The sequence below is a fragment of the Typopeltis vanoorti genome, chromosome 14, assembly GCF_054136105.1.
Source record: "Typopeltis vanoorti isolate ZY-2024b chromosome 14, IOZ_Tvanoo_1.0, whole genome shotgun sequence".
Lineage (NCBI taxonomy): Eukaryota > Metazoa > Arthropoda > Arachnida > Uropygi > Thelyphonidae > Typopeltis > Typopeltis vanoorti.
In genome coordinates this window covers 36,513,677-36,537,690 of record NC_143562.1, presented here as the reverse complement: position 1 = coordinate 36,537,690, position 24,014 = coordinate 36,513,677, and the positions used below count along the sequence as shown (strand labels likewise).

The following is a 24,014-nucleotide window of genomic DNA, read 5'->3' as shown; positions in this document are numbered from 1 at the left end:
AACCCAGTTCCATGGAACACCTTCTTTCTTGCCCCTTTCTTCCATCACCTTGCACAAAAGAAGACCTTATATCCTGCACAGAAAGAGCAGTTGATTGTGCAAGATACTGGAGGAACATCTGACTATATTTATTGTATATAAGTTATGTATAGTTTCCTTTTCTTCATATTTCATTATTATTTCCCTGTACAATTCACCTACCAAATCTAAGCTGATCTCATTGTAATGTATCCTAATTTGTTGTAAATCATGTTGTACCACTTACTACTGTACCACTTGTGTTTGGATACGAAATAAAAAAAAAACAGTCTATTTGGCATAACTGTCCCAACAGCTTTGTTACCATTTTGCCATAAATGATCAAAGAATTTTGTTGTGCAGCATATCTGTTGGTTTCAGTTTTCATATCAGATATAACATTGTTATTTACGAATATTTCAAAAACTTGAAAAAGGGATAAATTTTTATTGATGTTGGATGAACGAGATACACTAGGTACTGATGAAAAAGGTATGTCTTGCATAGTACCCTCATTTTTGCCAGTTCAACTGTGAGTCACTTGGTTGCTGACTGCCACTTCTCCCTGATATTCGTACACCACGACCTTGTGTGCAATCGCAAATACGACTGGCTGGATGGCCTTGAATTTGGTCACCCCCTTATTTGAAGTTCAGTGTCACTGTCGCTCAACTCGGAGCTCACAATTGTGGGGAAATCCTCTTCTTCTTGTTCTGGATCACTGCTGCCCAATCATCTAATTCAGATCCTTTGTTATCAAGTATTTCCTCGAGCATTTGTTCTAATTCGCATTCACTCGAACCGTTTTACACCCCTGCTTTGGGCATCACTGTGTCCTGGTCTGTCCATGATGACAGAGAAATTCAAACTGATCTCTCAGGTCTCAAGAAGAGAGTCATGAATCCCTTATATTGTTTAGATTGGAGCAGCCAGAGTTATGATGGTGCGATGTAATATAAACATGAACATGCACGATCATACATGATGCAGTCGATGGGCAGGCGTTACAATATACTAATATAAATTCCCTTTTTTATTGATAAAAGTCAACCATCCTCATGGATAATGAAGCTGAGGGTTCAAATTTAACTACAGCACAGTCTGATAATGAATTTCAAGTATATATTATTTTCGGAATTTTTAATTTAGTGATGTAAATATACATCGATGGGATTCTGGGTTCATGTGCAATCGATGTATATTTACATTGATAGGACTCAAAGTATTAAAGAATGTACATAAATATTAAGAGACTGGCAAACAAGTGCTGCCATCTAGTAGTCTCTGACCTCAACATGTTATTTTCTAAAATAGTGTGGGGTCTATGGTCAATTCTCTTAAGTTTACGAGAGAAAAAAAAATTAGTTTCCAGGAGAAAAAATCTGCTTGCCCATGACAGAGATCAACCAACTCAGGAACTGGGTCAGCCGAACAACTTTTATTTCTCTAGTTAGCGACTAGAGCTTTCTGAGGAAGAAAATGCTAGTTCCACTGGGCTACACAGCCTACATATTAGAAACAAGGCATGATTGTATTTGTCATATTTGCATAGTTTATGCATTGCATTGTGGTTTTTGTTTCATTTTTTTTTCAGTACTTTATATTGATTTTATGTGTAAAAATATATTTAAAATTTATTGAGAAAATTTTGAATATCAATATAAATTCATTGGCCAGTCTGAGTATCTCTATGCTGGATTTGACCCCACAGGCCATAGTTTGGGCACCTGATCTATATAGATCACATTATGAAGAAAAATGGTATTAAACCTGATATTGTGATCATGGATGATAAGCTAATTTCTGCAGATGATGTTACGCTCTTAAATAAATCTACTACAAGCTTTTCAGGACTCTACTAAATTAAATAATTTGCTAGAATGATAAATTTAATATGAAATATCAGCATTAAAAAAAAAGGCAAAAAATAACTACATTTTCAATGACGTCATTTTCTGTTTTTTTTTTTGCTGATAATACAATAAGCAAGGTTGGTATGGGGAGAAGTTAGTTGCATAAATCTATACAGAATAAGAGAAATTAGTCAAAAGCACAAAGATAAGGCAATTCATATTAACTTTTTAATGATACTAACTCATGGTTACTACAAAACCATAATAATTTTTTTAAGCTGTTCACAACACTGTACATAATTGCAAGCCAAAATCCTCACAACATTCTGTAAATACACTACTTTTCACAGAACATGTAGCACTAACAGTGAAGAAAAACAAATTCAATTTTTCTATAGTGATATGTATTTTACAATGTTGGCTGTTTAATTTTTTTTTAAATATCACCCCCCCCACACACACACACAGCAGGTAGATGAGACTATAAAAACATTAGTAATTGTGTATGCATGTGTTTAAATACACTAAAATGTATCTAATGTGTCCAGGCCACGATGCCATAGAGAAAACTCATCTGTATAGAAAAACTATACTAAAGGCTTGAGTACAGCTGTGATGAGGATTTTGTTCTTTACACATTTCATACAGAAACTGATGACCCATTGCAGTCCCATCTGGTTTGTATATTTTTCCTTTTCCTGTAAAATGACCAGCACTAATAGTGAACTTCAATAATTCACAAATGTCAAGCAAGGAAGTGGGCATTATTAAGACTAAGGGTCTCTTTTAGCGCACTGCATTAGCAATTCAATCCCCTGTCAACTGGATAAAATACTCCACAATGTCCCTGTATCTTTTTTCTCTCTCTTCTTCCTTTCTATTTCTAACACTTATATCTGAACTATGTTTGAAGATAAATAAATATATGTAATCTCACATTTTTAAACCACAGATCAAACAAGGCAGGACTATTAGACTATGCATTAAACACCTCTTCCTACCACCACTGATTTACCTAGAATTAAAGGGAAGAAAATACAATGCTACATAGAAGCCATTAGAAACTGAGACTTTCTGGAGTGGACAATGATGTCAATACATATTGCTGCATTAATTTACCAAAATTTTGGAGGATATTGATTGATAGACGGAAAAGAGGAGATATGATTGAGACATTCAAATTGCTGAAGGGTTTCTATAAGATTAATTCAGAGGATATTTTTGAGATCAGGACTGGTGGTGGGAGGACTAGGGGACATCCATGGAAGCTGGGTGCTATGACAGTGAATGAGTTCAAGGCAAGGTATGATAGATACTGTGAGATTCTTGTAGACAGGTTTATATGTTGGTTATGCATTTCTAAATCACTTAGAGAATTGAACAACATAGATCCGAATATAAATTAAATTATACTTTAATAAATATCTCCGATATTTCGGCAACGTCACGTTGCCATTTTCAAAAGGAACTTACAAAAAAGGCACGTGCACGCAGGCACTACAACACAGTAACTGAGAATGAAGATATGAAGCTATCGTTCTCCTAGGTGTCCTCTAGTAGTGGGCTAAGTAGGTGTTCTTGGCTGTTAGGCTGAAGGGCTGCTGATGTATGCCTCCCAAATTTGGGGCAGTCGCATACAACCAAATTTGTTGAGGTTTGGGGAGATTCTTAGGGCTGAGGCTGATTCCATAAATAGTCTTTCGAATTTGTATTTGCTACGGTGTATTACTGTAGCTTTCTTCCACCATATTCTGTGGCATGTATCCAGAGCAGGGTCTGCAAGACCAGAATGGCTGTACTTGTGAAACTGGATGTAGTCCTTGTGTTCAGAAATTCTGATATTCGCTGTCCTGCCTGTTTGGCCAAAGTAGATGGGATAGTTTGGCCAGGTATTTGTATTTAGCAAATACAAATTTGAAAGACTATTTATGGAATCAGCCTCAGCCCTAAGAAACTCCCCAAACCTCAACAATGGTTGTATGTGACTGGCCCAAATTTGGGAGACATACATCAGCAGACCTTCAGCCCAACGGCCAAGAACACCTACTTAGCCCGCTAGAGGGCACCATCAGGACTTCTAGGAGAACGATAGCGTCATATCTTCATTCTCAGTTACTGTGTTGTAGTGCCTGCATGCACGTGCCTTTTTTGTAAGTTCCTTTTGAAAATGGCAACGTGACGTTGCCGAAATATCGGAGATATTTATTAAAGTATAATTTAATTTATATTCGGATCTACGTTGTTCAATTCCCTAAGTGATTTAGAGATACTGTGAGAATGTTGAATAGTTGTGTGGACATGATGTTCAGGGCCTCCCTCGATGAGTCTAAGGACTCCTTGGAGTCACTCGTAGTAGTAATAATAATAAAAGTGAGCCCAGATAGCTCAGTCGGTAGAGCGTTAGGCTTTTAACCTAATGGACCAGGGTTCAAGTCCCTGTTCAGGTGATAATTAACTTTTTGCCATCCTGGTTTGCCGAGTCGTTAGTGTATCCATCCGCTCTCCAGCCAAAAGGCTGCGGGTTCGAGTCCAGCTGTGGGCATGGATGTTTGTGATTGTCTCTGAAAATACTAGTGGTGATAGTGGGGGGGGGGGGGGGTAGATGGCTATGGTGCAGCTGGTGGAGACAGAGTATTGTTGAGTAGGTGCCCTCCCTCGATGAGTCTTTGGACTCCCTGGAAGTGTAACAATAATAATAGTTTAAGACCAACTTAATGGCTGTAGACTACTTACTGTAGACAAGCCCTAAATGCATAATAAAACAGTACTTTTTTGTCTGTTATAATTCTGATTTATTTCCAAAATGACTTGATTAGTAAATGTTTTGTAAAAAAATTATTTTGGTGCAGTGGTTTGAAATTCAGTGAGATATCAGCAAGCAAGATATTCATAAACAATATGAAAATTGAACATACAAAAGAATACAAATATTTAGGCACCTACTTTACTGCAGATGGAAAGCAAGATAAAGAAATAAAAAATAAGAACAACCATAGCTAAAGGTGCCTTCTGGAAAAATAAAGATCTGCTCAGAAGTTCTGTGGGTATCGAGACAAAGAAAAGAATGATAAGAATAATGTGGTCAGTTTTCACATAAAGTGAGACCTGGGTATTCAAGAAGAGAGTAAGAAAACACATAGTTTTCCTTTTAAATGTGGTGCTATAGGAGAGCTCTGAAAATCTCATGGACAGATTACGTGACAAATACAGATGTCCTACAGAGAATGAGATCACAGAGATCTTTATTACAGGAAATGATCCAGAGAAAGATTAGATTGGCAGGACATGTACTAAGAGGTTCAGCAGGACAGAGGATACTAACAGTTTTAGAAGGAAAAATTATAGGAAAAGATCAAGAGATAAAAAATGAAGGACATGGTTTGAAGATATAAGATCATGGACATGATCACATGGCTATGCAGAAACAAAAAGAAAAGCCACCAACAGAGAGAACTGAAAGGACATGGTGTTGCACTCTCTCACTGAGGAAGCTACATGAAGAAGATCAGCAAGCTTAATAAATTATTTTGTTCTTGTGATATTAGACAATATTATTAAATATGAAAATAACTGAAAATAATTAAAGCCTTTCTACACACCCATTCAGACCAATTATAATATGAAGATCTGAGAGATGGATTAAAAATCAAACTCAACTTTTTAGAGAAACGAATGTCAGGCATACCAACTATAGATAATGGTTTAGTGCATGAAAAAAAAAAATTAGGGCTTTTTTGGCTCATACTTCAATGGATGCTAGAAAAAAATTATTTAAATAAATTTCCTCAATATCTACTGCAATGATATTATGCATACATTGTATATACAATATTATAAAAAAATATTAGTACAAGTTATGGTAATTACTTTCCAAAATGTTTATAGTAACATACAATTTGAACAATTCAAATTGAGAATGGTGAAGTAGCACTTTATAGGTCTTCATTAATGAATATAAATATTATGACAAAAAACATAGTAGTTCTCCCCCCTCCTTATCTGCAGCTTCAGTTACCCATGGTCAACCCCAATCCGAATATATTAAATGGAAAATTTCAGAAATAAACAATTCATGTTTTAAATTGTGTGCTGTTCTGAGTAGCGTGATTAAATCTCGAGCCGTCCTGCATGGGACACAAATCATCCTTTTTGGCCAGCAGATCCATGCTGTACTGTATACACTATCTGCCATTTAGTCACTTAGCAGTCATCTCGGTTATCAGATATACTGTCGCAGTATCACAGTGCTTGTGTTCAAGTAACCTTTATTTTACTTAATAATAAACCCAATGCACAAGAGTAGTGATACTGGCAATTTGGATATGCCAAAGAGAAGCCGTAAAGTGCTTCCTTTAAGTGAAATGGTGAATGTACTTGACTTCATAAGGAAAGAAAAAAAATCATATGCAGAGTTTGCTAAGATTCCATTCACATAACTTTTATTACAGTATATTGTTATAATTGTTCTATATTATTATTCGTTATTGTTGTTAATTTCTTACCATGCCTAATTTATAAATTAAACTTTATCAGAGGTATGTATGTACAGGAAAAAAACATAGTATATACAGGGTTCGGTATACAGTTTCAGGTATATGCTGAGAATCGTGGAACATATCCCCTGAGGATAACAGTGTGTGTGTGGGGGGGGGGGGGCACTACAGTACATATTAAAATTCAAAAAAACTGGCTTTGCATCTCATGCCAGTGACACTAGTAAGCTCTGGAACCAGACATGGATACTTCCCAAAAGCTAATTCAAACTTGATTACTTTTTTCGAAGCCCTACTAATTAGTGCTGTATATTTTCTCATATTTTCTCATTTCTCGATAACTGAGGAAGCATGATTCTGAAGTTTAATGAACATTGTAATGAAAAAGTGACAAATAATTGAAGATGAAAATTAATTTTAATTTCTTTTTTATGTTGGACCCACATACGAGAGGTTGGCTAGTCAACCTACAGTACGAGTACTGTATATATGGGTAGTGGGTTGGGAAAGGAGAAATTTGTTTACATTTGATTTATCCCCTCTGTTATTCATTATCTATATGGATCACATTATGAAGGAAAGTGGTATTAAACATGATATCAAACTTGGAGATGTTAATGTCAGCTCTTTGCTTTATGCGGATGATGTTATACTTCTAAATAAATCCGCTACAAGTCTGCAAGATTCTCTGACTAAATTGAATAGCTGTTGTAATAGATATGGTATGAAGGTCAGCAATAAAAAGACAAAGACAATGAAAATAGGCAGAATCATTGAAAATGTCAAATGCGTTGTGAATGGAGAACTTGTGGAACAAGTAAAACATTTCAGCTATTTAGGCACGATTTTTACTGAAGATGGTAAATTAAATATAGAAATAGACAACAGAATCAGCAAAGCTGGTATGGTGGGAAGTCAATTGAATAAATTCATATGGAATAAGAGAGAAATTAGTCGGAACACTAAATTAGCTGTATACAAGACAGTGTTCAAACCAGTTTTAACTTGTGGATCTGAGAGCTGGGTCAGAAGTAAAACACTTGATCAAAGACAAGAGACCACAGATATGAGAGTCCTGAGAAAGATTATAGGTGTGAACAGATGGCATCAATGGCAATATCATATTAAAAATGAGGATATGAGGAAAGAACTTGACAATGTCAGCATCCAGGAATGCATCAGCAGAGCTAATCTCAGGTGGTATGGCCACTTAAACAGAATGGGCGAGGAAAGATTAGCAAAACAAGTGTTCTCTGCCAGGTTGGCAGCAAAACGACCCAGAGGAAGACCAAGATATAGGTGGATTGATATGGTACAAAGTGCCTTAGACGATAGAAATATAAGATCTGATAATGTTGGAGTCTTGACAAGTAACAGACTGATTTGGAGGAAAATTGTAGATAGGAAATTAATAATGATGTAATTTTTTTTTCATGTAGTACTATCATATCCTGTACACCCCTTGAGGGTACATAGCAGGAATTTGATGATGATGATGATTGATTTAAAAGCTTGTATGTTGTATTCCTTGGAAAACAACATAAATGCGTTTGGAACAGTCCTCCCCCTTCCAAGTCAGGGGAAGACTGTTCCAAACACTTAAAATAAACTCTTAAGGGATACAATGCTATGATAAGTATTGCACAATTAAGTTTAGATTATTACTAGTTACTTACTGATAATTTTCTTACAAATTAATGCTATTTGTCAGGCAGCTAATATTGTCAGATGTTATATTTTGGTCTTTGAGGACACTATCAATTGCATCAGTAGACATAGATCTTGGTCTTCCATTGATTTTTTTCCTGGCAGAAAGAAAAAAAACAAACTGGAAGACTTTTACTCATCATTCTGTTTAAGTGACCATATCCCCTAAATTAGCTGTGCTTACAGATTCCTGAATGACAATAAGGTAAGACATCTTTTATTATTGCCATTTTTCAATAAAGCAGTGTCGAGCTTTCTTGACTTACCTTAAAACTGATTCCAATCTTTGGTCTTAAACTTCATTTCCAACTCTCAAATCCTTAAGTTAAAATTAATTTGAACATTGTCATGTAATTCCTTTCTTTTGATGTCACAGTAGCAAGCAAATTAATTCGAACAAGCCAAATTTCTGCCAAGTTTTTGGTTTGGGTCTCAGTTTACTATTTTGGTCCAGTACTGCATGTTTTAACTGTTCCTATGATGTTTATTAATAGCGGTGCACATTTTTAATATTGTAAACAAGTAAACATTCGTAAAAGCTAATTACCGTTTTATTCATTTTGTGTAGCTATAAAATGGATACACCTCCAAGAAAGCATTCAAAAATATGTACTCTTTCTCAGCACAAATCCATGACTCAAAGACAAATTGCCAATGAGTGTGGTGTGGTGTTTGGGTACTTTTAATGCAATTTTAAAGCAGTTTTGGGAGACAGATATCTTTTCTCCTGATAAAAAAGGAAAATGTGAGCAAAAAAAGGAAAACTATACTTACACAAAATCATTTACTAGTTAGGAAAAGCAAAATGAATCCAAGATTTTCTAGTGTAGACTTAAACAGAGACTTGGCAGCCAGTAGGATTAATATTTCTGGCATGACAGTCCATTAAAGATTGTTGGAAGTAGGGAGGACTGCCCACAAAACAAAAAGTAGTAACTGTTGATGAAGATTACGCAGAAAAAGAGGCTCCACTGGGCACAAGTGTACAACGATTGGACTGTTGAGAAGTAGAAGAAGGGCATCTTTTGAGATGAGAGCCATTTTTTTTTTTCCCAAGGAGAGTGAGTATCCTATGTTCGCAAATCAGCAGCCTGAGAAGACTTCTCCCATCCACCTTCAAAAGGCTCCTAAACACCCAGCTAAAAAGATGTTCTGGGGTTGTTTTACATGCGATGGTCCAGGATCATTTGTGCCTGTTGACAGTATGAAGAAAAAGTGGCCAATACATAAAAATATTGGAGGAAAGAGTTGTCCTATAGATCCAGAAAAACAAAGAACTCATCTTCTTACAGGATCTCACTCTATGACATGCTTCAAAAAAAGTGAAAGAGTTCCTCAAAATCACAACATTCAATTGCTTGTGGCCAGGTAACTCTCCTGACATTTACCTAATAGAAAATTTGTGGGCCATAGTGAAAAAGAGACTTGGAAAATTAAATTGTGATACAAAAGAAAACTTAATACAATCCATTATAAAAGTATAGTTTCGATAAACAGAAATGAGAAAAATGTGTTGTACATTGGTCAGGTCCATGCCTAAGTGAATTAATGAACTTATCTGGAACAGAGGAGCATATAAATTATTAGGTAAAGTTGAAGTTTAATTTTTGTACTTATTTTCTTGCAAAATTAAAATTTTTCTTTAAAATGTGAGTGTTTGGATTAATTTATTTTTGTTACTGTACATGATCAGCATTCATTTTGAGAAAACTATGGAGAGAACTACCATGTTAGGAATAATTACTTTAATTTCTTGATGTTTTAACTTTCATATTAAGGTCATCAATTGGAGTACACACACATATATACAGACAAGTTATGTTATAATTCAAACAGTAAGTCAAAGATGACATTACTCTGATTAACCATTATCTAAATAGCCTCACCTCTAGTGAAAAAAAAAGTGTTTTTTTTCCACAGGACAGGCCTCCTTAAATTTGTGCTCATACCAAGTTTGGATGTGATGCAATGAACAGGTGCCTTTTCATTCAATTCTATGCATCCAGAGCATGATCAGAAAGACAAGATTTCCCATAGTTATTAAATCTGATGTGTCATTTATGTTTCTTTTTCTGGATAAGAATTATGTGTCCAGTTTCACCCATAAAGGCAGGTTATAGGTGCACTTAAAGGTGGCATTAAGGTTGTATTTGTGCAGTATTATGTTTATTTTATCTGATATCTCTTAATGTATGGAATGGCTATAGTTTTATTGTAATCTAGTTTATTTTTATAATTAGGTACAGTCTTGTGAAGAATTGTGTTGATAATATTTTTGCTGTCGCCAATTTTTAGGGAAGTATTGCCGATAATATTTTGAATTCATGCTTAAGAGCATGAATTCAAAATATTATCCAATATAGATCTTATAGATCTATATTGGATCTATAGATCAATAAAGACCTATTTTTTAATGTGTTAATGACACCTCCTTTTTGTGTTGGGTAGTGGTGATAACGGTTTATATTTATATTGGCTAGTATGTACAGGCTATGGTAAATAGGAAAGGAAAGACTGCTGGAAAGAAGATCTGTGACAAGAGTATCCAGAAATGGAAGTGAGTTCTGACTTTCAAATCATACGTGTTTGTGTTGGTTGTTCAGTTGGCTGAGGAAGGTGTTTAAAGTCTAGTGGCTGTGGGACCAGATAATGAAAACATCAATGTACCTATGCCTCGCTCAAAAGCTTCCATATACAAGTTAGCAATAGGGATAAATAGATAGTGGTGAGTGCAAAAAGAAGGTAACTTTTACTAGTTTTTTGCCAAGCAAAATTATACCCAGAATGTAGTACATAGGCAAAGAAAGGCGTGTTATCAGGCAGAAATTTGTCTTGTAGAAGAACTGTGCCACTGATTGAAACACTCATGAAAAGAGTAAATACATCAAAATTGACCAATAAATCAATTTTAGTCAAGTGTGATATTTTTAATCTAGTTTACAACATGCCATGTGTTTTTTATATATCCTTGAGTGTTGATGCTAGTTTCTTGGCTGGATGATAATTGGAGCTGTCAATACCTTCAACTATTGGCTGTGTTAGATCCCAAATGGAGAACTTTTGAAAGTAAATTATTCATTCAGGATTTAACATGCTAAATCTAACAACTTAAGGAGATACTTACACTCCAGCAGAAAATAAAGAAAATTGTTTGCTATATGTGAGAATATATATTCCTTATATGTAATTTACTGAGATTTATTACTGTCTAACCAGAAATCAAAATAGAGAATTTGTGTCAGAATAGAGAATTTGTATAAGAAAATTATTAGTTTTATTAAGGTATCTAGTATGTTGTAAATCACTAGACAAGTTGTAAGTAGCAGTCCAAAGGTCGCATGTGAGCTGTACAAGTTGAGCGTAGGGCCGGAGGCAATGGCATACGCAGAAGGTCACATTAGCACGCTTTCCACAAAAACAGCACTCCAAGAGCAAAGGGAGAGTAAGGGATCAACTTCGGGGCATGAATGAAGAGGGTCGTGTGGAAAATACGCAGCAAAAAAAGAGGGCGCACAAAGTGGGAATATAAGGCGATGCACGCCATTTTACAGCACTTTTTTTTCTGGCTTTTCTTCTTGTGGATCTTTTGACTGTAGTTCAGGAGTGACGTGTGTCGGTGCAGCGATGTTGGACAGCAGGCCTTTTCCTGAAGATGATTGAGAGATTCCACGCAGAGCTAATCATGAGATATCGGCCTCTACAAAATCGAGCCCTCGCTGAATGTCCCATCGGAAGGAATGGAGAAAGTTTCCATAGATGCAGTAACAGACACGTGCATGTCTGGCAGCAGTTCGAAGACAGTGTAGCCCCAATGCCAGCCTAATCGGAAGGTAACCAGACCCTACACGTGGAAACGACCTGATATCCGGAAAAGAGTCAGTAAAGTAGAGAATTTTATTATATGTTTCAGTTGTGTTAAAGGAAAGAAAATTGTGTGTAATAGAAGAATGTGGACAATTTACTAGAGAACTTTAGTGAGAATTATTATTTGGAGTAGCTAGCTTCCGTTAAACAAAATTGTCTGGAAGCGAAGCTGATATTGCAGAAAGCATTTAATTGAATGTCATCAGAACGTATAATGTAACTAATGAGTAACTTGTGGAAAGAGATTATAGTTTGTGTAGTAATGTGTTCTATTTACCTTATCTAGTTTTGTTTAGCATTTTCCGGAACTAACTTAGCATGATTTGAATTAACTTAGCATGTATATCTATTTGTAAGAAATTCGAGATCATTGAATATATGATACTTCATAGTTGTAAATGTCTTGAAATCCCAATAAATATGTTTTATTACTTATGCCTGATTACAAGATCAAATTACTACTTATAAAATTGAATCTAGGTGGGAAGGAAATAGAAAGTGTTTAGATAGATTACAGGTCACAACTGCTAACTGCAATCTATATGACCATAACAAAGTGTTTATTAATATGTATATGCTTAAAATTCTAGGAAAGTCTCCCTGAGTAACAGTCCTTTCTATTATAGGATACTGGCTGGTGCAGCTTTAAAATATAAATTTGCCAGTATCTGAAAAGGAGACAAACCATAGATAGAAATTTCTTAGATCTGAGTGCAGAATAGATAATAGCGATTATAAAGATAATAAAGGTTAGAAAATAGGAGAAAGCAATGACATAACAGCTGATTGTACATTCTCTTTATGAATCTTGAGCACTATGAATTCTCAGGGAGTAAGCATAGTGTGGAAATAGTTTTTTTTTTAACTGTCTGTAGGCCAAGAAATGACTGATTTAAGTAATGCCACTGTTTTATTTTTGATCCAATTAGTTGGGTTATATTTTACAAGTGGATAGGTGTTGTCAGAGACTAGTTAATATTTTTTTAAGGTAAGTTATTCAGTTTAAATAATGGTAGTACTTTCCTCTATCAGTTGTAGTAATTACAATATCTTGATTTGCTTTTAAAGATTTCAGAGCTGCTATTTTGGTTATGGTGATGTTGCTCATTACTTCTTTAGTGTTGTTTAAAATATTAGACATTTCTAATCATATTTTATCAGCTTTGTTAGTTAGGAGAAATCTTATACTTTCTCAGTATGGTATATAAAATCCAACTTTTTAATTGTCATAGGTGCCACAGCAAAATTTCAGCCCCTTACCAAGTAGCCTGAGTTTATCATTGTTCAGGGCATATCTTGAAAGGTTAATTTTGTGGTAGATAGATATCACAAATAATTATTTACCACAAAACATGTGGATTTAAGAAAATGCACGTAGTTTAATGATTTGAAAATTAAAGAAATTTAATTACCTCTGATGAAGCTGCTGAAAAAAATTCCAGAAGCTCCAACCATGAGAGAAGGTATGCAATGGAATACGTATAACTATCTGTATATGGTTCTACAATGCAGCAGTCACCTATTCTCACATCTAATAACATTGTCTCCACAACATGACTTGTTTTCATAACATTCTGTTGAATAGCAATTGGTGGAGGCCTGGAAACAAACAAAAAAAAGTTTTGATTATGTAAAAATGTATATTTTTACATATATAAATAAATTAAATATTTATAAGCTAGTCTTAAATCATTTCATCATTTATTTTATACACTATGAGACTAGTAACAAGACTGGGCAGAAACTTTACAAGGATAAAAAAATCCTCTTCTGGTAATTCCACTAACTATGTACGGTTTTTTGCACTGTCTCTGAGAACTAACAGTTCAAAACAACTGTCAGGCCAGTGAAATCTTAATCAAAAGAACCAATAAAGGGTAAATATACAGGCTTGTGGGCAGAGTTCACTCTCTTATAAATAGTGCAATATCAAGGCAACTATGAAGCCGAAGGTTATATTCTCAATCTTTTGGTCAATTTCAAAACTTTTAAAGTTTCAAAATGTTATTTGGTTATGAAAGAATAGTGTTATTATCTTTTCTTTGAATAGCATTATATCACCAAACTGAAGTCATCAATGCTTAGCTCTCAAGATAACTGAGATACAAACCAAAATATCAACTCAGAATAATCAAGTACAAATCCAAAACATGGAATGTACATGGAGAATACAGATTTAATAATGCTGATAACAGATGTTAAAATAAGAAAGACTGGGATGATGAGTATATCAAATTTAAAAACAATATTGGATATAAAAATTGGATAATCATTTCTGAAGGGAAGAACCATACTAGCATGAAATCCCAGGAAAAACGAAATATACGGGCTAAGTATGGAGATGACTGTGAGAGTATAAGAGCAAGCATATTTACACTTGTAAATGTACTACAGATGCCAATTCAAGCAATAGCTACTAATACATGACTGGTCAGTGCTCTTATCCTTATAGATGAAGCTTTTGTTCAGACTTGTACCAATGTCTAAAGTTAGTACCATATTCTGCATCCTTTTGAAGAATCACTGAACTGTTATTCAAATTTCAAATCATGCAACCACAAGCAACAGTGTTCTTTTTTTGTGCGTAAGACCCAGCATAGTTTCAGTCAAAGTCTAAGAAAATCTACTATACAAGGATGGTCTGAAAAGCTCTTGGCCTCAACCATAGATGGCAACACTATTGGCAAGATTATTTATCTAAGTTGGTACATCTGTCATAAGCATCCATGTGAAATTGTAAGTCATTCTATCAAGTAGTTTATTTTATACAGATGTCAGAAGCAAAAGTGTTGTATGTATCCCTTGAAATGGATAAAATTGAGTATCACGCAGTTATAAAGTTCTTTGTAAAAGAAGTTTAACACTAAAAGAAATTCATTCAAAGTTCATAAAAGTTTATGGACACTCTTTTCCTTCATTTTTGACAATTAAGAAATGGACTACCGAGTTAAAACATGGCCGTACCAGCCTTGAAGATGATTCATGTGAAGGAGGTCCAAAAAGTGTAACACCACCAGAAAACATCGATCAAGTGCATGATATGATATTGGATGACCGGAGAGTCAAAGTGTGTGAAGCTGCTGAGACTATACGCAATTCCAAAGAACATGTAGGATATATTTTGCATGAAAAATTGCAAATGAAAAAGGTTTGTGCAAGATGGGTGCTGCACTTGCTCACAGCAGATGAAAAATGCACTCGCTTGAAAATCTCTGAACAGTGCTTGAAACGTTTTAACAAGAATAAAACTGATTTTGTGCATAGATTCCTTACTATGGATGAGACTTGGATTCACCATTACATACCAGAATCCAAACAGTGGACAGAAGCCAGTTGTTCAGTGCCAAAGAAGACAAAGTCAGTTCCATCAGCAGGAAAGGTCATGGTATCAGTGTTTTTGGGATGCTAAAGTTTATTAATTATTTTGAAAAGGGTAAAACAATAACCAGGGAATATTATTCTGATCTTTTAACCAGACTAGACGAAAAAATTCGTGAGAAAAGGCCAGATTTGCAGAAGAAAAAAATCATTTTTCATCAGGACAATGCACCTGCCCACAAAGGTGTTTTTGGCAATGGGAAAATTAAGGGATCTGCACTATGAATTGTTGGAACATCCACCCTATTCCCCAGATTTGGCTTCCTTTGACTTCTATCTCTTCTCAAAATTAAAACTCTTCCTTGCTGGTCTTACTGAGAACCACTACAGGGACATGATAATGGCTTTGGAGCATCGCTGGAATAAATGTATTAGTCTTAAGAGAGATTATGTTGCAAAATAAAAATAATGTTGAAATTATAAATTCATTTCTTCATTGTTAGGCCAAGAACTTTTCAGACCACCCTCATATATGGGCTGTTCATCAGGGATCTGAGTTATATACAAATCCGACCTAAAGACGTTCTCAGGAATGTATCTCGTCAATAACCTGGGGACTGCCTGTATTATCAAAAGTGACTTGGATGCAAGTATTTTCCTTTTTTTTTTCTCCCCAGAGAGAGAGGGATGAAAGGTAGCCTTCTTACTGAAAATGAGGTAGTCACAAAATATCACTATCATCAATTTCCTGACATTCACCCTCAAGGGGTGTTCAAGGCTACTATGACAGCACTAAATGATTAAATTTACATTATTATTAAATCTCCTATCAACAATTTCCCTCCAAATGAGTCCATTACTTGTCAGCAAGGCCGCCGAGAGAAACCTTCAGGCCTGTGACAAGTCTGTGGTCCGGGCCCCACTTAAAAAAGTGCATCACTTTTGTTTAATAAAAAAAAGTCATATAAAACATTAAAAATTATTTTAAAAAAGTGTACAATAAATTCAAAAGTCGGTGCATTACATACCATACAAAATACAAACATTAAATAAAAAGAGAATTTTTAAATTTTTATTCTCATCCACTTCCTCACTTTATGGTTAGCGAAATCTTTAATCATCTCGTCATAATCAATTTTCATTGCCAGGTCATGTTCTATTGATAGCAAAGCTAAGTCGTTTAATCTTTCCTGGAGCATTGATGATCTACAGAAGCTCTTTATTGCTGAAAGTTTACTAAACGCTATTTCACCTTCGGCAACTGTTACTGGTATTGTGCAAAAAATTCTGATTGAAGTACATATTTCGGGAAAAACACCGTGAAGTTAAAATTTATAAGTAGCATTTAATAAATCTAGTCCTGGTATAACATCTTTAAATGTGGCGTTATAAATCCCTTTTATGTGACAGATTTCGTCTTTCAGAGATGATGTTTGTCTTTCGAATATTTATTAAATTATTGCACTAGTCAAAAATTTCTTGATGATTCATTGTTTGAAAATTTAATATTGGTGAAAATAAATTCTGAATGTGAAGTTGTGAAATAAATAATTGTATCCAGTATAACAAAATATACAGTTCTTTTAAAATGTCCTTGTGTATCATCCCCATCTGCACTTTCTTCATCTGCTAGTTTTATTCTCTTCGCTTTCGACCATTTTTCAACATTTGGGGTTATACCCAATTCAATTGCAACAAGTGTAGCTTCAGAGAGAACATCTTGCCAGTTATTTCTAAAATGTTCAAGTTCTTTCAGAAGAGACTCAACATTTGCTGTTGCAATATCAATCGATATGGTACTAGATTGCAATATTTTATTTCGTTCGTCAATGGAGCAAATTGTTGCAAAAAGTATTGCTTTGAAACTTGAAAAATATTGTTTTAGAGCAACAGCTTCAGAATGACCTTCATTTGATAATTTCCCAGGCAAAATTACATCCTCTAAAGCTTTTAAAACACTTGGAAGCTTCTGAGCAACCGGTCTAACCGCATCAATTCTACAACTCCAGCGAGTTTGAGATAGACCATGAAGAGAACAGCCAGTTTTTTCTAATAAAATTTGCCATCTCATTGGGCTTGAGCTAAAAAATGCAAATAAATGCTCCAAGTTTCCAAAATATATTGTAGTTTCCGAACAACATTTAGCTGCATTTATGCCCACTAATTCAGTGAATGTGCTGCACATGGGGAATAAAGAGATTTCTTTTTCAATAAAAGACCGAACACCTTTTATTTTTCCACTCATATTTGCAGCATTGTCATATCCCTGACCTCTGCAGTCTTGTATGTCAATTTCTAGTTGATTGAAACGTTGTAATAATTTTTTTGCTATTTCTTCTCCAGTTTTATGATAAAAATCAAGAAATTCTATAAACCTTTCAAGAATTATCCAATTTTGAGTAAAAGAATCTCTGAAAACATATTGTAGTATTAAAACATTTTGTTCGATATGTGACAAATCTGGAACTGAGTAACAAATTATTGAATAATAAATGAACTTCATTCTTTCGCTTAAAATTTTGTTTAATACAAAATTACTGCAAATGTCAATGAATTCATTTTGAGTTTGCCATGATAAATAATGGGCCTTAAGTTGTTGGCCGGTGTTTTGAGATTCTTTTACTTTTTGTAAATGTTCTTTTAGTAGATCATAATGTGCAACTAATTCTAATATCCCCAGAAAGTTCCCATTATGTGGATTACCAATTTGTTGATTAGCACCAAGAAATGATAAATTTCTGGACGCTAAAAATAAAATTACATGAAGCAACCTTTTTAAGCAATTCATAAAATTTTTTTGTTTCGTTAATAACTAAATTTTCCATTTTGTTGTTTACTCCATTACCAGTTAGAGATTGTTCTAATTGCCTCCAGGATAAGTAGCACTCTTTATGAGATCGCGATTTTTCATAATCAGGGAAACGTGTATATAACATTTGCCATTTTTGTTTTAGAGGACAAAACCCTTCTGATTTACTTAAACCGCCAACAAGTTTACTTTTCGTATCATTGCTAAATTATAGGCAGGTAACACAATATAAGACTTGTTTGCTTGAACTCCAGCGTAACCAGTCTTGAACTAACTGATCATGGCCATTTGATAACTGAGAATAAAGTAAATATGAAGAAAATTTTCTACCTTTACAATCTTTTGGCATTAACTTGACCATATCATTCAACTCAGATTCAGATTTTAGTCCTTTAACAACTATTGATTGCCAATTTACATCACTAAAGAAATCTAGCCAAGTACCTGGATCTTCGTAATTTATAACTTCGGTAGCTTCTAAGTTGGTAGTCGCTTCAGCTTCACCTCCAGTTGAAGTAAATTCTTCATATATTAAATCGTTGTTACCAACTGCATCAGTTGTAGTACTGATTGTTGCTTCAATTCCAGGTCCAAGCAACTTTTTTTCTTTATCTTGAAGGTTTAAATTGTCCCTAGCGTCTATTTCAGTGTTCACTTCAGAGTTATCTGCTGCAGGTCCAGGTGAAGAAGATTCTTTATTACTTTTGACAGCAGTTAAACTATTAGCACTTTGTTTACTTGAAATTTCAATATCTTGGTGTTGAAATTTTACAAACAATACAAAACCTTCGTCTATCAAAACAATAACAAGAACAAAGCATTCTGGCAGGGAACATTACTGTGAATGCAATTACTAGCTAGTGCAGCCAACTGCAAAACAACCTTGCACGAACGCCTATTGACATCATCACCCGCTATAACTACAGCGATCCGCGCTGAGAGAATCCGTGTCTTCCGGACACTCACAGCGAACTAAAGAGCGTAGCCGTCTGTCTAAAACAAAACACGGTATCATTCTCGATATGCCATTATTATTTATCATTGCTGCATTATTATGAGAATTAAAACTATGCATTATAAACACAGTTATGTGACACGTCGGGCCCATGACAAAAGTCTCAGATGTCACCCCCTCTTGGCAGCCCTGCTTGTCAGCATATCAATATTTTCATATCTCACATTTGGTTGCTCTAAGGCACTTCTGACTGAATCAATCCATCTAGACCTTAGTCTTTCTTTGGGTCTTTTTCTTGCTATCTTGGCATCAAACACCTCTTATGTTAACCTTTCCTCACCCATTCTATTTAAGAGGCAGTACCATCTTAGATTAGCTCTGTGGACACATTCTTGAATGCAAATAATGTCAAGTTCTTTTATAATCAGGACATTTTTAATATGATTCTGCCATTGATGCTATCAGTTCATTCCCCTAATTTTTCTCAGAACCCTCACATCTGTGGTCTCTAGTCTTTTGATAAAGTGCTTTATTTCTAATCCAAACAAATTTGGGTTGGAAATAAAATCTCATTGTATACTTCTAATTTGGCATTTTGGCTAATTTCTCTCTTATTCCATATAAATTTATTCAGCTGGCTACCCATACCAGTGTCGTGATGTGTTCTCTTGACGTTCGAATCCGCCATCTTGCTAAAAGTCACTTTCATAAAATAAAGGAAAACTAATTGCAATTTAATCACTGATCTAAGGGTAGAGAAATTTCTATTATACTGCGCCACTCTATCCTTAGATAAGTCTATATGAATTAGTAGGATCAATTCAAAATTAGTTAGCAGTCTTTTCATTCATTCAGGCCGAAGTATTTATTTTCTTTCTGGGATTCCCGCTAGATTCGAATTTTTGTGAACGGTGCAGTAAAAAGAAATTCAGGCAAACACAATTTTTAAATTAACAAACAAAACATTTAATATATGGTTATATAACAAATACATGAATTTTACTTCTAAATATGACAACTCAGTCAAGTTAGTACATCAGGTCAAGTCATTCATATTAATTCAATCTTCCAAACTTTCACATACAAATTCTTAGCTTCTGGGTTATAAGGTTTTTACACTTAAATGAATATAACTGAACATTCAATCTATTTAGTTTTCACACATTTTTCAGTCATGCTACAAGTTCAAAATAACGCAGGCACTAATAATTGAAAATATCTCTCTAACAATTCTTAACTTCAACTCTCAATCACGAAGGGTTTCCACAGTTAAAGTTAACAATTCACTATGATAGACCTTACTGGGAATGGTTCCTAGAACATCTATTATGTTGTGAGCAAACTTCTGGAATTCACTTATCACACTTAAAGAATAAAAACACATTTACAAAACTTATCCGCAGTTGTACCTTAAGCACTATCAATTACGCTTCAGAATTCTTGACATCAATTAGGGCACTTCAACTATCATTATTACCACTCATAAATTAATTAAAACACTGTGAGGTTCTCTTTAGGGCAAATCGGAAATAAACTGCAATACTAGATTAGCTGGGTTTATTCAGAATTCTTCCTTGAATGTTCAGCTTTTTACTTGATCCGATTGTAGCTTTAAATTTCCTTCTATTACTACTGTTGATTTCAATTTCAGCTAACTATAAAATTCGTTACGTTCTTGCTCACTTATAAAAATTATCCACTTAACTCCTACCCTAAGAACCTTTTATTTACTTCTACTTCTCTAGTTTATCCCCTTGCTACTTTTTACTTCCAAAAATTCCGTTCCGACTCTCTTACTACGTATATATTTTCTCTTCTTATTTTGCCCACGCTCCCTTCACTCGCACTCGTTTATGTCACGCGTCTCTATGACAACCGATAAACGTAAACATTCTCACGAATGTTACATTAGGCTATACAACTACATTCAGTTATTACATAACGTTAAACTTTCACAAAAAAGAATAAATAGAATATTTGCATTTCAATAAGTGCGTAGTTAAATTACAAATACAAGTTCTTATAATATTGACATAACAATAAATAAAATAACTTAATAATATTTAATACAGAACCTCTTTATCATTAACACTTTCTTTTGATTAAATAATTAAAAACTTGATATAATTAAGGCAGTTATATGATATCAATTATAGTTTATGCTATTTACATTAAATAATATTTACAAATATAGTTCTTGTGACGGAAAATCATGTTGGATTCTGAATCAAATAACATTTATTCTAATTTCTACATAATCAGAATCCAACACCAGCTTGTTTGCCACCATACAGTTGCTTCCAGATTTAACTTGCCATTTTCACTAATAAATGGGCCTAAATAGCTGAAACATTTTAAATGTTCAATAGGCTCTCCATTCAGAATGCAGTTGGTGCCTTTTTATTTCTGATTTTCATAACAAATTTGTTGCAGCTGCTATTCAATTCAGTTAGAGAATTCTGGAGACTTGCATTACACGTGTTTAGGAGTAAAATATCATTTGCATAAAGCAGAGATAATTTAATATCTCCAATTCTAATATCAAGTTTAATGTCACTTGCTTTCACAACGTGATTCATGTAAAAGGCGAATAAGAGTGGAGATAATGTGCATCCTTGTCTTACACTGTTATGACTTGTTTTTACATTAAAATGTGTTCTTGTATATTTGCCTTTACCTTCTGTCTTGCTTTCCTTAACCCTATATTATATTTAGATACGGCACTGCATTCAATCCCCTTATTAATAGTTTAAGATATAGAGCTCTATGTGCACTCTTGCTGCTTAAGTAGTCAAGTAAGCAACTGACCTTTCCTAAAGGGAACTGTATCTGTGAGGAGCCAGTTCCTTTGCTAGAGATGTCTGGAGTTATCTCCTTGTTAAGGTTCAGGGAAAATTTATTTGTTTCGCTGCACCACCCTGAACCCCCTAGATTGGAAATACCTTTCAGCCAAGGAGTGAACTCTCAGACTGGCACATAGTTACTTTGTCATACTTAAAATACCCCACTTTGAATTGATAATACCTTCTAATTCAATTCTAATGCTAGTCGTGACCCTCCATTATAAAGTCTACTCCCTATATATCCTGCTTCGGTCCGAATCTTTTATGAGTGGTGCATCAGATTCTTAAATTCAGGCAACCAAAAGAATAAGAGCAACAGGTTTATTTAACATATTGATAATTTTACACAACAGAGAATTTTCAATCATTACTAAACTACTAAATTACAAAGTAAAAGAAATCAACATATATTGGACAACAATCAATGCTTCGGAACAATCTTGTTCAAATTCCGGTGGCTTGCTTTCTCGGTTCTCTAACCGACAATACATTTAAAGTACAGTGATACCTCGGTTAATGAAGATAATTCGTTCCAGAATCACATTCGTTAGCCGAAACGTGATTTCCCATAGGTTTCTATAGAAAATCGTTTAATTCGTTCTGGATGCTGCCTACTATTTAAAGATAAGTTTTATAAAATAATAAAAAAGCACACTATAAAATGGGAAAACACTCACCAAAGGCTGAGATGAACACCTAATTAGATGAAGGAGAATGGAAAGTAGAATGAAAAACTGACGATCTTTACGCTATTATATACACTTTATTAAACTGAAAATACGTACACGTTTTTACTATTCTTCTCAAAAATTTTCAAAGTTTATTCAAGGTAAGTCTCCTCTTCTTCAGTAGCTGGTCTCTGTCTCTTTGCTAAAGGAGAAGTCAAAAATCTGTCCAAAGTTGATTGAACTTCTCTTTTTTTCAGAATGTTTTTAAAGTGATTCAGACTTGTCTTCAACCAAGGCACAAAAGTCTGTTCATTTCAGCTTTGTTTGGCTACATTCTGTAGCCAAAGACTGAAACTCTTCTCAGTAGTGCAGCATTTTTTTAATGTCACCTGTTGGCATTCTTCCCATTTTATTGCTGTCCTCCTCCTCTGATGAGTACTCTTTCCTGATTCAGTTGCTTTTTCAACTCTTCAAGATCTTCTGTTGTCAGATCTTTTGAGTGTTTTTCAACTAATTCTTCTACATCTTCTTCATTTACCTCCAAATGTAATGTTTTCCCCAAGGAGACTATCTTATCTACAATGTCAGCATTTTCAGCAGCAAGTTCCCCAGCAGCATCTTCAGCATCTTGAACACTGGAAACATCACTTCTTATCTTGCAGCAGTCTGGTCATAACTTTTTCCAGACAGCATTAAGTGTCCTAACTGAAACTGTGTCCCATGCCATGGCAATGACTTGAATAGCATGAAGGATATGATAATGATCCTCCTTCCAGAATTCCCTCAGAATCAGACTGGTAAATGAAGTTGCATCAAAACATCTTGATGCAACTTGTATACAGAACATGTGTTTTGTATACAATTTCTTAAAGTTTGATATGATCTGTTGGTCCATGGGTTACAAAATAGATGTGGTGTTTGCAGGAAGAAATTTTATCTTGACGAAGTTAAATTCTGCCTCCAAATCTTCTTCCAAGCCAGGTGGATGCCCCGGAGCATTGTCCAGAAGCAGCACAGCCTTTTCAGGCAAATTTTTCTTTTCTCAGGTACTTTTTCACCATGGGCCCAAACACCTCCATGATCCACTCTGTGAATATGCTTCTTGTTACTCATGCCTTAGTGTTTGACTTCCAATAAACACTAAGCATGGGCTTGCAAACATTCTCCTTGAAAATTCTTGGTGTCTCAGAGTGGTAGACCAACATTGGTTTAATTTTGAGATCAGCATTTGCATTAGCACAAAATAAATATTATTCCATCTTTCATAGGTTTGTACCCTGGCATATACTTCTCTTCTTTTGGGCATTTGCTTCCAGAACAACCCAGTTTCGTCACAATTAAACACTTGTTCTGGCTTGTATCCATGAATGATGGTCCACTCCTGAAATTCTCTAACAAACTCTCAGACTCATCTTTATTTGCACTGGCTCCTTCTCCATGTCTAATTACACTATGGATCCCTGACCTTCTCAAACCATCCTCTGCC

The 24,014-nt window shown here is 34.7% G+C and overlaps 1 protein-coding gene across 1 annotated transcript in view; it reads right to left on the bottom strand.

The window, feature by feature from the left end:
- Positions 1-24,014, bottom strand: part of Ltn1 (E3 ubiquitin-protein ligase listerin) — a 359,867-nt gene that overhangs the window by 58,829 nt on the left and 277,024 nt on the right. Inside the window, exon 25 of the mRNA XM_090403432.1 lies at positions 13,348-13,534. Within this exon, the coding sequence (XP_090259558.1) occupies positions 13,348-13,534 (187 nt within the window). The remainder of the gene's footprint in view (positions 1-13,347; positions 13,535-24,014) is intronic.